Raw genomic sequence first — 15,927 nt, forward strand, 5'->3', positions numbered from 1 at the left:
CTATACTCTCCAATTGACTTATTCTACTAAACCTAAAGTACATAGACTTCCTTTATTGTCATTGCACAATAACACAGCAGTGAAATTGCCAACGGAATGTCCTTGCCTGGCTTCCGTATAATAACAATAATAATAATAATAATAATAATAATAATAATAATAATAATAATAATAATAATAATAATGTGGAGAATAAATAGATGACATCAAATATGAACAACAATGTACAGCATAAGTATTTCAAATGAGGTGATGAAGAAAGTCAAAGATGTACCACTTCCACACGGAATGAGAGGAGAACCAAATACTTATTAAAGAGCAAAAGAAAGATGTAGTACAACAGATGTGCAACAATATGTGTAGCTATGTGAGCTATTTCTGCACATAGCACCTAGATTGTTAGCCAACTTCAACACATGTTGTCACAAGGAAAAGGAAACAAAGTCAAAGAGAGAAACAGAGGAAGCTGGATGCAAATGAAGTCCTTGTGAGACCTGCAGTAGGAAGTAGTAGCCCAGGCTCTGCGGGTGCTGCTCCTGGGCCTTCCGAGGCCACAACAGAAACCTCTGGACCGGGAGATCGCCGGCCTCCAGCACCCACTCTTCCCCGCCACATTCCTTCACCTCTGCCAGCACATACAGGCGACCGGGGTCCAGCTCCAGTGCCGTGGCAGCGTCCGAGATCACAGACGCTGCTGTGGCATCCTTCTGCACTCTGATTAAAAAAGAAAAAAAACAAAGAGAAAGTGCATGCAATAAGTTATGTTTGTTTCCCTGATCCTCAACGGTCCGAACTCGGTGGCTCACCCACCTGAGATTGCAGCAGGTGGTTGACTCAGCAGGGAGCCGTGGGTAGATCTGGAGCAGGTAGGAGCGTCCGTTGTGATCGTTGGGGCTGATTGGCCTGTCTCCTCCCTCCCTTCCCCCACCCGTGTACGTTGCCACAGCGGCACCGCCATCTCTGACACTCATCCTGAGTCAGGGGGGGTTGCCTCAGCATGCCGCAGCCACCGCCTCCCTCTCACCACACAGCACCTGGGAAACACAATCACAATCACACATGCACATCAGCGTTCACACTAAACTATCCCACTTCACACCACATTTGATCCTCTTCCATGCTGCACGAACAATGACGCAGGCGATGGTTGATGATAAGACGGCTTACTGATTATTTACCAGATGACGTGATTTCCTGTATTTCTTATGGCAGATATATATATATATATATATATTCTTACTTAATAAAGTGTTTAACACACAAGTAAACACAGTATTGGACATTGGCAAGATTACCCAACCCTCATACATGCAGAATCAAAGGAACCTGTTTTTCTCAACTATGAGAAACCTGACAACCCGTCTGTGTCGACAACCCGTCTGTGTCGACAACCCGTCTGTGTCGACAACCCGTCTGCGTCGACAACCCGTCTGCGTCGACAACCCGTCTGCGTCGACCACCCGTCTGCGTCGACCACCCGTCTGCGTCGACCACCCGTCTGCGTCGACCACCCGTCTGCGTCGACCACCCGTCTGCGTCGACCACCCGTCTGCGTCGACCACCCGTCTGCGTCGACCACCCGTCTGCGTCGACCACCCGTCTGTGTCGACCACCCGTCTGTGTCGACAATCCATCAGTTGGCCACCCGTCTGCGTCGACAACCCGTCTGCGTCGACAACCCGTCTGCGTCGACAACCCGTCTGTGTCGACAACCCGTGTGTGTCGACAACCCGTGTGTGTCGACAATCTGTGTGTCGACAACCCGTCTGCGTCGACAACCCGTCTGCGTCGACAACCCGTCTGCGTCGACAACCCGTCTGCGTCGACAACCCGTCTGCGTCGACAACCCGTGTGTGTCGACAATCCATCAGTCGGCCACCCGTCTGCGTCGACAACCCGTCTGCGTCGACAACCCGTCTGCGTCGACAACCCGTGTGTGTCGACAATCTGTGTGTGTCGACAATCCATCAGTCGGCTACCCGTCTGCATCGACCGCCCGTCTGCGTCGACCGCCCGTCTGCGTCGACCGCCCGTCTGCGTCGACCGCCCGTCTGCGTCGACCGCCCGTCTGCGTCGACCGCCCGTCTGCGTCGACCGCCCGTCTGCGTCGACCATCCATCAGTCGACAACCTGTCTGCGTCGACAACCCGTCTGTGTCGATAACCCGTCTGTGTTGACAATCCATCAGTCGGCCACCCGTCTGTGTCGACCACCCGTCTGTGTCGACCACCCGTCTGTGTCGACCACCCGTCTGTGTCGACAATCCATCAGTCGGCCACCCGTCTGCGTCGGCCACCCGTCCGCGTCGGCCACCCGTCCGCGTCGGCCACCCGTCCGCGTCGACAACCCGTCCGCGTCGACCACCCGTCCGCGTCGACCATCCGTCCGCGTCGACCACCCGTCCGCGTCGACCACCCGTCTGCGTCGACAACCCGTCTGTGTCGACAATTCATCAGTCGGCCACCTGTCTGTGTCGACCACCCGTCTGTGTCGACAATCCATCAGTCGGCCACCCGTCTGCGTCGGCCACCCGTCCGCGTCGGCCACCCGTCCGCGTCGGCCACCCGTCCGCGTCGACAACCCGTCCGCGTCGACCACCCGTCCGCGTCGACCATCCGTCCGCGTCGACCACCCGTCCGCGTCGACCACCCGTCTGCGTCGACAACCCGTCTGTGTCGACAATTCATCAGTCGGCCACCTGTCTGCGTCGACAACCCGTCTGCGTCGACAACCCGCCTGCGTCGACAACCCGTCTGCGTCGACAACCCGTCTGCGTCGACAACCCGTCTGCGTCGACAACCCGTCTGCGTCGACAACCCGTCTGCGTCGACAACCCGTCTGCGTTGACAACCCGTCTGCGTCGACAACCCGTCTGCGTCGACAACCCGTCTGCGTCGACAACCCGTCTGCGTCGACAACCCGTCTGCGTCGACAACCTGTCCGCGTCGACCACCCGTCTGTGTCGACAACCACGCATCGACGTTGACCACCCGTCTACGTGGACAATCCAGGTCGACCACCGGTCTATGTCAACCACCCGTCTATGTCGACAATCCATCAGTCAACCACCCGTCTTAAAGTACAGTATACTATTTTTCTATAAGATTCTTTACATTTAAATAAAACTTTGCACACATATTTGGTCCATATCATCCAGCCATACTCCAACTCCAACATCGCTATCGTTTCCTTTTTTAGTGTGTGTGTCCTGTCCAGAGTACAGTAAAGAGAGAGAGAGACAAAAACAGCAGCAACAACAACCCAGTAAACCCCGCCCCGCACAGCCAGGTCAAGCCACACCCGAGACCGGCGGGAGACCACACCCAACTAGGGCAGAAGGGCATCGAGGGCGACATACCTGCGGGCACAACAGTGCCCCCGCCAACTGGAAGGGAGCCCGTCCACAGCCGGAGACGCCGCCCCCCCCCCCCCCACACACACACACACAGCCCCAGGAAGCGGTACCTGGCCCACGCCAGGAATCCCCCGGCCCAACCACAGACACAGGACCGCCCCGGCCGGGACAGAACAGGCTCGGACCCACTACCCCCATGGAGGACCATGCGGCAGAGATGGGACACCCAGCGCCAGAATCTATTCTGACCACACACGTCTCTGTGGGTGAGGATTCATTACCAGGACACTGTAGCTCATGTGTTTCTTTGCCTTGTCGTCATCATCACATGTTAGCCACTGCGCTAAAAATACACACAGATACTGAAAGTCAAAGTCTGATGCAGCAAAGACACCGCTAGCGGCCATCTGACACACACAACACACACACATACAGCAGTTTAGTTATTGTTCAGCAACTCAACTCAAGATGATATTTAGGAAATCTTCCAACAGAAGTTCATCACTCTCATCAATCACTCTCTGTACAAAAATACAAGGGTCTATAAACATACTTCCAATCATCTCGGAGCTTTTCTTCCGATCACACACACATACAGTTTTTTTATACATTTATTTATTTATGGCAACCCTGCCACAAATAAAAGCAGTGCTACCTATTTGCCTTTCGTCATAAACGAATGGAACATAGCTGGTCTGCCAGAGACCAGAGACCAGAGACCAGAAGGGACCCGTGTTGCCTCGAAACAAAACTTTCTGTGCTGTTTTCTTACAAAAGGGCCAAAAAATGAGAATATACCGTAGTTCCCCATTAAATTGCACCTTTTTCTTGTTGGATTACCACTTTCTTCTCTTAATATTTTGGCAAAAAATTCTAAAAAAAAATCTAATTTTAGTCTGCTTTTAATATTTCAAATTTATGCTACTAAAATAATTATTTTTCCTCATAATATTACAACAAAATGAATAATTTTTCTTCTAAATGACAACTTTTTTGTCTTCATATTTTGACTTTATTCCTGTGAATTTTTTGGTTTCTTTGTTTTTCTTTTAGTTTTCAGTTTCATTTTTTTTAATTAATTATTTTTATAATTAATACTTTTTTCTCTTATTATTTAGACTTTAGTCTAGTAAAATTAGTGCAGAATAGTAATTTTTTTAAAAAGTATTTAAACTTTTGTTACAAAAAAATTTATTTTTCCTCATATTGTTGCCCTGTACCAGTGACATGAGCAATAACAATAAAGTTGAATCTAATCTAATCTAATCATGACCAAATTCAACATTTTTTGAATTACAACTTTGTTTTTGTTTTCTGTTTAAATTTGTTTTTCATCTTTAGATAACAACCCAAAGTCTTAATATTAAGACTTTCGTCTTGTAAAATTAGTGCAGAATAGTACTTTTTTTTAAAAAATGTAAACTTTGTTATAAATATTTTTATTTTTCCTCATAATATTATGACCAAATACAATTTTTTTTAAATTACAACTTTTTTTGTTTGTTTTCTGTTTAGATTTAGTTTTTCTCTTAAATGACAACTTTTGTCTCTTAATATTTTGACTTTAGTCTAGTAAAATTAGTGCAATTCTTTCATGTTTTGTTTTTTTTCATACAATTAGTGCAGAAGTAATTTTTAAAAAAATATTTTAACTCTGTTACTACAATTCTTATTTTCCTTATTATATTATTACCAAAAAAATAATTCTTTATGTTAAAACATTTTTGTCTTCAGATTGTCATTTTATTCCTTTCAATTTTTGCTTGTTTGTTTTTCTGTTTAAATTTACAACTTTTTCTCTTTAGATTACCGCTTTTTTTCTCTTAATATTTTGACTTTATTCCTCTAAAACTACTACATTTTTTAAAAAAATACATTTTGGACACACCTGTTGTATCAATAAAGCAGAGTCAAGAAATTCATACTGTATATCCTGCTCATATGTTTAAACATGTTTTATATACATATATTATTATTGAACATAAAATATGATATGTATGTTTATGATTGACGATTATTTTTATTATTATATATATAATAATAATATATATATATATAATAATATATATATGACGCCTCGTTACAATAATAACAACAACAATTGCTCAACACAGCACATTGCACATCACCGTCACACCGTATGAGAAAAGGTTCCACTCGTCAGGCAGGATATACGTACTTCAATGGCAACAGCGCTGAGGCTAATTTATAGTGACAGCAGCTGGCGACGGATCATGTAGCATGGCTCTATATTAATAATGCACGCTTGGTAAACTGTACGCCACCCTTGGGGGGGAAACGGGAAGCTGCGTTAAATCACGGCAGGCTGACTGCACTGCTTTGGTAACCGCACTCTATGGCTTTTCTCATTCAAGCAGATGTTGCTTATTTTCACCACCTGAAGAACACAAAGACCGAAATATGATCAAAATAAGAAGAGATACAGGACAGCCTCAAACTTGGCATCTGCATTTCGGTTTTTTGGTGCACCATCGTACAATTTTGCGTGGAACAAAGTAGGCAGAATTCCACTGAATCGCCAAACAAACCCCGAGCATTGCTGACTCACCGTTATTTATATCACCGATATTTTTTTATGATGTTAAATAACCTGCCATGGGGCCAAACAAAGTTGTGAGGGCCAGCAAATTGACAAAGAAATAAATAAAAAAACAAATTCAGTTCAAAAAGGAACTCATCACAAACTACAAAGATGGCGTCTTGAGCCCTCAAAAAGGTAAAACATGGTGCTACATTTTCAGACTCTTAACGTCACACACTGATGAGACATTAGCCACCAGGAAGTAGGCCGTATATCGTATCTCATGTCAAATAAATTGGACAATATGTGTAGTAAAAGTGACTATAGGGTTGTTATTTCATGTTTACAGGGCTCTAATCATAAACAACTTATCGAAAAGAGGTTTTCTAGGCTCTAACTACATATCTTATGTCAAATAAATTGGACAATGTGTAGTAAAAGTGACTATAGGGGTGTTATTTCATGTTTACAGGGCTCTAATCATGTTAAACAGCTTACTAAGAAGAGGCTTTCTATGCTCTAACTACATATTTTATGTCAAATAAATTGGACAATGTGTGTAGTAAAAGTGACTATAGGGGTGTTAGTTCATGTTTACAGGGCTCTAATCATAAACAACTTATCGAAAAGAGGTTTTCTAGGCTCTAACTACATATCTTATGTCAAATAAATTGGACAATGTGTGTAGTAAAAGTGACTATAGGGGTGTTATTTCATGTTTACAGGGCTCTAATCATAAAAACTTATCAAGAAGAGGTTTTCCATGCTCTAACTACATATCTTATGTCAAATAAATTGGACAATATGTGTAGTAAAAGTGACTATAGGGGTGTTAGTTCATGTTTACAGGGCTCTAATCATAAACAACTTATCAAAAAGAGGATTTCTATGCTCTAACTACATATCTTATGTCAAATAAATTGGACAATGTGTGTAGTAAAAGTCACTATAGGGGTGTTATTTCATGTTTACAGGACTCTAATCATGTTAAACAACTTATTAAGAGATTTTCTATGCTCTAACTACATATCTTATGTCAAATAAATTGGACAATATGTGTAGTAAAAGTGACTATAGGGTTGTTATTTCATGTTTACAGGGCTCTAATCATAAACAACTTATCGAAAAGAGGTTTTCTAGGCTCTAACTACATATCTTATGTCAAATAAATTGGACAATGTGTAGTAAAAGTGACTATAGGGGTGTTATTTCATGTTTACAGGGCTCTAATCATGTTAAACAGCTTACTAAGAAGAGGTTTTCTATGCTCTAACTACATATTTTATGTCAAATAAATTGGACAATGTGTGTAGTAAAAGTGACTATAGGGGTGTTAGTTCATGTTTACAGGGCTCTAATCATAAACAACTTATCGAAAAGAGGTTTTCTAGGCTCTAACTACATATCTTATGTCAAATAAATTGGACAATGTGTGTAGTAAAAGTGACTATAGGGGTGTTATTTCATGTTTACAGGGCTCTAATCATAAAAACTTATCAAGAAGAGGTTTTCCATGCTCTAACTACATATCTTATGTCAAATAAATTGGACAATGTGTGTAGTAACAGTGAATATAGGGGTGTTATTTCATGTTTACAGGGCTCTAATCATAAACAACTTATCAAAAAAAGGTTTTCTATGCTCTGACTACATATCTTGTGTCAAATAAATTGGACCATGTGTGTAGTAAAAGTGACTATAGGGGTGTTATTTCATGTTTACAGGGCTCTAATCATGTTAAACAACTTATTAATAAGAGGTTTTCTATGCTCTAACTACATGTATTGATATTGAATCCCGCTCACAATCCCAGTTGTGTCTGGATCCAATTAACCACCATAAAATGATGAACCGTACCAAAGCATTTTTTGGTGCTTTCAACGTTTCAAGTGTGGCCACTCACCATGAGTGTCACACCACAGCTAATTAATGAATGAGAACGAGACCAAAAATAGAACTTTACGGTCACAGGCTTTTTGCATCTTCTCCAGGCCAACCAAAAACCATCCGTCTCATGCAAAAGCTTTAAGAACAACAAGGCATGCAAAACTGCTGCGACCGCAGGAGACAGCATGAGCATTATCCTCCATTATGAGGTCGATACGGCATGAAGATGTCACATCAAGCCCCGGGGCGGCTCAGTTGTTCAGTGGGACCTCAAAAGGTGGAAAGCATACAGTATAAAGTTGGATCATTCAGAATGTGAAGCAACATTTCTGGAGTAACTGCCATGGTGGGTGGGACGCCTCAGCTTATCACGCCTCCAAATGTCTTTAGCTTTTGGTGTGTCCATCCCAGAAATATGTTGACCATGAAACCGGAAAGTTACTGTCAGCCAGAAGTAGCGCATAGCCAACGGTGGCTTCTCAAGACTGAAGCGACAATAATACAAGAAGAAGAAGAACAGAACCTACAACGCAAAGCCAAGACAGGACGATACACAAGATTGGGTCTACAAAGACGAGACTTTCACTTCACTTTTAAAGAGATATACAATCAAAAACTATAACAAATTAGATAATAATCGTCCCGATATCAGCCGTCGACATTGGTATCAAATTATTTCCCCGATCATGAAAACTGATATTTTAAAAAATGCTGTATAAAACACATACTGTACGTGTTTGTTCCACCACAGGACCACATCGCTATCAGTATCGGCTGATATCAGAGTCGGACAATATTGGCATATCTGTTTACGTCAAAAAATCCAACATCCCTAATCACAATATATTGCAATTTACTAATATAATTTACATTATGTTGCACTCTTCCGCACTCTGTGTGTACGCTAGCGGCCCTGCCTCTACCCACTGAGACTTGACAACAAACAAAAGGGCTCACTCCGTTTATGCTGTTGTTCTACGGAACAAATGCACAACGGTTCTGAAACCAATACAGAGAGTGCCAGACTAGCATGCGCATGGCAATACACTGATTCACTTTACAGTAAAGTCTCGTTATATCGATATTCTCGGGAGTCGGAAAAAATATCGATATAACCGGACTATCCATATATCCGATCCTGCGCCGAACTGCATTAAAAGTGGGCAATAATGCACTCGACATTGTTCTATAGTATAGAACATTGTCGAGCAGCTTAAATCAATCTTTGCTTAAGGATTTCAATACACACCGATTCCCGCACTTCCTGGTTCACAGGTCATGCTCAACCCCCCCCACATAGCTGGCCAAACACATGCCTGCAACAGAAGAACCAACCACGAACGCCAGCATGTACATATGAAAAACAGTGATTATTGCAAGCGATAAAAAGATATCTGAATACAACACAATTAAATACATGTATTTGTACGCTTGTGTCTTCGTTGGAATAGGTGTGTATGCTATGTCAGTTGGTTCGCCGTGTTCTTTTTTGGTATTGAAATCCTTAAGCAAAGATTGATTTAAGCTGCTTTTGTATCGATATAAGCAGACCAAATTGGCTGGCGGGAGATGAAAAGGGCATCGTAGTAACCGGATTATCATAATAACCGGGTATCGTACTAACGGAACTAATTATATCATAAAAGACTAGAAATTTGCCGGGAAATGAAAATAGTATCGTAATAAGTAGTAATTCGTTATAACCGATATCGATATACCGAGACTTTACTGTATTTTCATTTATTGTGTAATTGAGAAACGACTAACAGGAACATTAGCGCTCAGTGTACAGTTCCTTATTATTGCTTTCTTCCATCCATTTTCTAGAGCGATTGTTCTTCTGAGGGTGAGCTGGAGCCTATCCCGGCTGACTTTAGGTGAAAGACAGCGGATCCCTGCACATTAATAACAATGCAAATTCACCGATTTTTGGTCAAAATATTTATTTCCTCCAAAAATAGGTCAAAATACTTAAATTCACCTCAGGTTAGCAACAATAAGAATATATAATATAAGGATGATAAAATGTCATTTGAATCATTCAATTGCCATGATGTTCAACGGGAAAGTACTATTCTAAGTTTGAATCCTGCTTTGCATATTACACGTTTGAATACAGTACAAGAGACAAAAGAGGTACTGATAGCGAGACAACCAAATGTACATAAAAAAAAAAAAGAGAAGCGGCCCCCGTGGGACAATGAAGGAAGGCAGACATGGGGCTTTGAGATAATACAGCCTCCTCCCTGCAGAGGAGATCCTCTATGAGGATGCCCAGCATTCCACAGATAAGACCGCTTGGCATGGGCTTAGCCTGCCCCTTTAGCTGCTTACGCTGGGACGGGGAAAAGACACCCGAGTGCGGGGCGAGAGCTCAGACGGGGGATCTTCAGCTGCTTACTGTGAGCGGGAGATGGCTTTAACCCCGAAAAAGCTCCTTAGTGCAGACATATTTAAGGGGGTCCCGCTTATCGCTGCGCCCATGAACCTCCAGTTAATGAGCTGCAGGCCTGTCCCGATAATCAGTAAATCAATTCACCGTATGATAAATAAAAACAAACTCCATTTTGCCAGCCTCCAGATATTGACATGTGCATGCGTGTTTGTTTTTTCTCCTCTGTCATGCTAGCAAACAGGCTGTCTCCTTGTCACGTTGGTTCTATAGCGGAATGAGCGAACCCTCCTGTCAGTCATTCATTCTTTTGTCCCAGTGGGTACAGGCGGGGCCCCTATCCAGTGCACACGTCGAGTTTCTACACCAAACGCCAGTACCTATTCAAGTGCAATTTTGTTTGCAGAGACTTGATAATGCATTTTATTTAGAAATACATGATAATTACCGGACTGATAAATATTGGGCTGACTTGAGGGAATTATGACGTTATGCCAATAAATCTGATAACATTAAAAATGACTGTAATAACAAATCATTTTACAAGGATGAAGAGTCTTGAACCAATCATGATGTGCTTTATATGTCACTATATTGACACTTAATGTCATTGTATGGTCATATCACCTCGTACTTCGGTATGAGGTACATTATTTTTAAAAATAAACCTTAAACTGTATCATGGAAAGCAGGAAGTGAACAAATGAAACAGTTACTGATTGTAAAAGTAAACTGTATTATGGAAAGCAGGAAGTGAACAAATGTAACAGTTAGTGATTGTAAAAGTACCAGATGGAGGGGTAGGATTTAATAAGCTTTGCTTCTTCCGACTCCTTTTGGACATGTGGAACTGGGAACTGATTATGGGATGGACTCAATTGGAATCTGATGCATGTTCAAATGAAATAAAACCATTACCATGAAAAATGCTCCAAAAAGGTGAGATTACCAGTATTAACCATAACTACCCGTGAGCTCACTTGTAAACAAACACTTCACTTTCCGAGGAAGACATTTTGTATGCCGGTTCATCCATTGAGCACCTGAAACGCCAGCGCCGAGGCGTTTGAAACGTGCAACCACATGTTTGCCACAGACCTCCGTGACAGAACACCGGCTACTTGGAGCGTGTGCCCGAATACAGTGCACCTTGCTGGGCCACAGCAGGTGGCTCCCTCCCCTCTATACTCTGGTTCTCCTGATAGTAGTGATGTGCTCGTAATAATGTCATGATATTTGATTAGGACAAATCAGCAGGTACACTTGGTCAAATCCTAATTCCTTTCAGTCTTTCCTACCTTCAGGTGTGCACCAACTACAGTTGAACCTCCCTGAAGGAGTGAATTCATGAACTGACTTTTCTTTTGCCTCGTGCGTGAAAGTACTACGCAGTGAGCAAGTGTTTACTTGAACGTTGCGAAAGCCACGGGTGTCTTGCACAAGACATCTCTTTCTTCTGGCGGTCTATAAACAGACTCGAGTGAGGGCTGAGACACAGTCAGCTGACTGGTGATGAGGCAGGAAGCGAATGACCCAGTGACACAGAGAGTGGATGAATGGCATACTCTTTCTCAGCCAAGCTCTCCAAGCCCTCTCGCCCTGACTTGCATGACTCACAGTGTAAATTGAAGAGAGGTTCGCTGCGATGAAGCAAGTCATGATGTCAGCGGTGCGAGGATGAAGCTGCGGTGACTCCCCGCATTCCACTCCAGCGTGAGAGATAGACGGTGGATAAATGTCATGAGTCAGGGCTGAGCCAAGCACCGTCTATCTTGGGCCGAGTCATTACCATAGCAGCAGACAGAAGAAATTCTCCTTCTTATAAAGGTCAAACGTTAGAGCGCTTTAAAATAACAACCGGGGTCTCCAATTACCATACACGGGTGGCTGGAGTCAAACTCCTGCCACAAGATGGCAATAGCTTCATGTCAAGCACAACACATGGTCAGCGTTATCTACGCAATTTAAAATATTGGTTGTGCTACACCAGGGGTCTCAAACTCAATTTACGTGGGGGCCACTGGAGCTTGGGTCTGGGTGAGACTGGGCTGCATCAGGTTTTCCAAAAAAACAAAAACAAAACGCATTTATGAAAAACAAAAAAAATTAAAAAAACTTCGCTTTGGTTCCAATTTTCCACAATAAAAGCTCTGATAAAACATTCCACTGTTCTCAAATATCTTACTTTTTATTTTTCTACACAAAATAAGATGAAAAATAATAAACAAATCAAGAATAAAGAAAATCATCAATCAGTAATAAATATAATAATAATAATAAAAACTTAAGAAACCACATATAGTTGGTGGGTAGACAAATGATTTTTTTTCAGATTAAAATGAACAAAGCATTATTAGAGCCCTGTAGACATGACAAAACACGACTATAGTCACATTTATACTCTTTTTATTTACAACATATTGCGCAACTGCAGGGTCTTGAGACACATGCTAACTCGCAAACTAGAGAGCTAGCGACCTAAACGGTAGCCTTCAAGTTATTTCCTTTAAACTTAAATAGCCAAAAACTTACCACTTCCACACGGATAGGGAGGATAACTATTAACAGTTATTTAACCTTTAACATGAACATGAATCAAACGTGATAATTTTTTCTGGGTACATGATACCATACAGCATCCATATCAACATTAAACTTTCATATCAAGACGGGGGCCTCAAACTAGTGTCCTGCGGGCCACAGTTGGCCCGCGGGCCGCGTGTTTGAGACCCCTGTGCTACACATTCCCAATCAGTGGCAGTTGATTGGTTCCAGACCCGACTGCGATAAGTATTCAAAAAATATATATTTTTATATTTGGAGCATAGAAAACTTGTTTATGACATTCGAAATACACGTTTAACATTATTATAGCCCTGCAGACATGAAATAACACCCTAAACTCCCTTTTACACTCCTATTATTGTTTATATCACATTGCGCAGACTACGAACAGCCGGTGCTAGCATAGCAAGCTAGCGAGCTAACTAGTTAGCCACATGGAATAAACATGGAATAAACCATTTTAGTGACTGCAGAGGCTAAATAACCCCATTAATTAAGGCTAAATTAACCCAACTCCAAATTGTCCATAGGTATGAATGTGAGTGTGAATGGTTGTTTGTCTAGATGTGCGCAGTGATTGGCTGGCCACCAGTCCAGGGTGTACCCCGCCTCTCGCCCGAAGACAGCTAGGATAGGCTCCAGCACCCTTGTGGTAGAAAATGAATGAATGGACTTAACGGTCGGGTTTGGAACCCATTAAGAGCGGTAAATTTAAAGAGGACTATATATTATTTGAAAAAACAACATCTGGGTGGTTTCCAAAACAAAACACAACGCTGGCCTGACTGCTGAGGACAAGTGGACAACCGTCTTTTTATGTCCCTCTGCAAATAAAGCACAGGTCAGTTTGCTGCTTTGTTTTGCTGTTGGGTTAAATCCTTTGAGCGTCTGCATTTCAAACAAAGATCCACCTCCACCACTTCCGTTGGGAGTCTGAGCAACCAAAGCTCATTTTGTCTCCCTGGGGAAAGTAGAGCTGGGGCCACTCAAGTATCCATCATCACAACAACGCTCGCCGCATGACCTAATGGATGCGATGGAGCTGGACCTTTGCCAACATTGTCCTCTGGGCACGAAGCCAGGCAGATGCAAAGGAAGTCAAGATTCAATATAAATGCGTTTGTGTTTCAGCTAAGTGTGTGTGTTGTCAGTACTCTCGGGGATTCATACTAAGACACTCAGGGCTTTGCGATAGTCAGGCTCTAATCAGCCTCAGGGGCTGCTGATGCAGTGCAGACGCCATCCAACATGGCTGCTGTGAATGGATCGGAGCCCTCCCGCCACAGAGTCAGCCATGTGGCCTATTCATGCTTTGTTTCATCAGAACCATACCTCCGTAGCAGGGAATTAACCAGCAAGTCGGCTCAAAATCGCAAAGGCAGAACCCGCTGAGGAAGGGCTAAGGCCACTGAGCTCATGTTCTCCCCCCCCCCCCCGTCTTTGCACTGCAGACAATAAAACTGGAGCTGAGGAGCATCTGCTGCTTGGATCTAAGAAAGGAGCCTTTCACTTGTTGACCATAGTCACCAAGTACCCCCTGGACTGGTGGCCAGGCCAATCACAGGGCACATATAGACAAACAACCATTCACACTCACATTCATACCTGTGGACCTAGCATGTTTTTGGAATGTGGGAGGAAACTGGAGTACCTGGAGAAAACCCACGCATGCACGGGGGGAACATGCAAACTCCACACAGAGATGGCCGAGGGTGGAATTGAACCCTGGTCTCCTAGCTGTGAGGTCTCTGTGCTAACCACTAACCATTATCAATGTAATATTGTGATACATAGAGTCATCTTATAAAGAATGCTAAAATCATCACACACCAACTTAACACTCAAAAGCTAGGTAAGAAATACACAAGTACCAAAGCAGGCATTACTGCAACAAGCGGTCCATGTGCTAACCACTAACCATTATCAATGTAATATTGTGATACATAGAGTCATCTTATAAAGAATGCTAAAATCATCACACACCAACTTAACACTCAAAAGCTAGGTAAGAAATACACAAGTACCAAAGCAGGCATTACTGCAACAAGCGGTCCATGTGCTAACCACTAACCATTATCAATGTAATATTGTGATACATAGAGTCATCTTATAAAGAATGCTAAAATCATCACACACCAACTTAACACTCAAAAACTAGGTAAGAAATACACAAGTAGCAAAGCAGGCATTACTGCAACAAGCGGTCCATGTGCTAACCACTAACCATTATCAATGTAATATTGTGATACATAGAGTCATCTTATAAAGAATGCTAAAATCATCACATGCCAACTTAACACTCAAAAGCTAAGTAAGAAATACACAAGTACCAAAGCAGGCATTACTGCAACAAGCGGTCCATGTGCTAACCACTAACCATTATCAATGTAATATTGTGATACATAGAGTCATCTTATAAAGAATGCTAAAATCATCACACACCAACTTAACACTCAAAAGCTAGGTAAGAAATACACAAGTACCAAAGCAGGCATTACTGCAACAAGCGGTCCATGTGCTAACCACTAACCATTATCAATGTAATATTGTGATACATAGTCATCTTATAAAGAATGCTAAAATCATCACACACCAACTTAACACTCAAAAGCTAGGTAAGAAATACACAAGTACCAAAGCAGGCATTACTGCAACAAGCGGTCCATGTGCTAACCACTAACCATTATCAATGTAATATTGTGATACATAGAGCCATCTTATAAAGAATGCTAAAATCATCACACACCAACTTAACACTCAAAAGCTAGGTAAGAAATACACAAGTACCAAAGCAGGCATTACTGCAACAAGCGGTCCATGTGCTAACCACTAACCATTATCAATGTAATATTGTGATACATAGAGTCATCTTATAAAGAATGCTAAAATCATCACACACCAACTTAACACTCAAAAGCTAGGTAAGAAATACACAAGTACCAAAGCAGGCATTACTGCAACAAGCGGTCCATGTGCTAACCACTAACCATTATCAATGTAATATTGTGATAAATAGAGTCATCTTATAAAGAATGCTAAAATCATCACACACCAACTTAACACTCAAAAGCTAGGTAAGAAATACACAAGTACCAAAGCAGACATTACTGCAACAAGCGGTCCATGTGCTAACCACTAACCATTATCAATGTAATATTGTGATACATAGAGTCATCTTATAAAGAA

At 42.4% G+C, this 15,927-nt stretch overlaps 1 protein-coding gene across 4 annotated transcripts in view; it reads right to left on the bottom strand.

Annotated features, from left to right (window-relative positions):
* myo9bl (myosin IXb-like) overlaps positions 1-15,927 on the bottom strand; it is a 111,097-nt gene that overhangs the window by 74,078 nt on the left and 21,092 nt on the right. For all 4 annotated transcript variants that reach the window (XM_058074376.2, XM_058074377.2, XM_058074375.2 and 1 more), the window contains exons 2-3: positions 811-1,034; positions 495-714 (exon numbers count right to left, since the gene is read on the bottom strand). In XM_058074376.2, the coding sequence (XP_057930359.2) occupies positions 495-714; positions 811-971 (381 nt within the window). In that variant the 5' untranslated portion in view covers positions 972-1,034. The remainder of the gene's footprint in view (positions 1-494; positions 715-810; positions 1,035-15,927) is intronic.

This window comes from Doryrhamphus excisus, linkage group LG4 (assembly GCF_037039965.1).
Source record: "Doryrhamphus excisus strain RoL-2023G ecotype Guam linkage group LG4, RoL_Dexc_Guam_v1.1, whole genome shotgun sequence".
NCBI classification, from domain to species: domain Eukaryota; kingdom Metazoa; phylum Chordata; class Actinopteri; order Syngnathiformes; family Syngnathidae; genus Doryrhamphus; species Doryrhamphus excisus.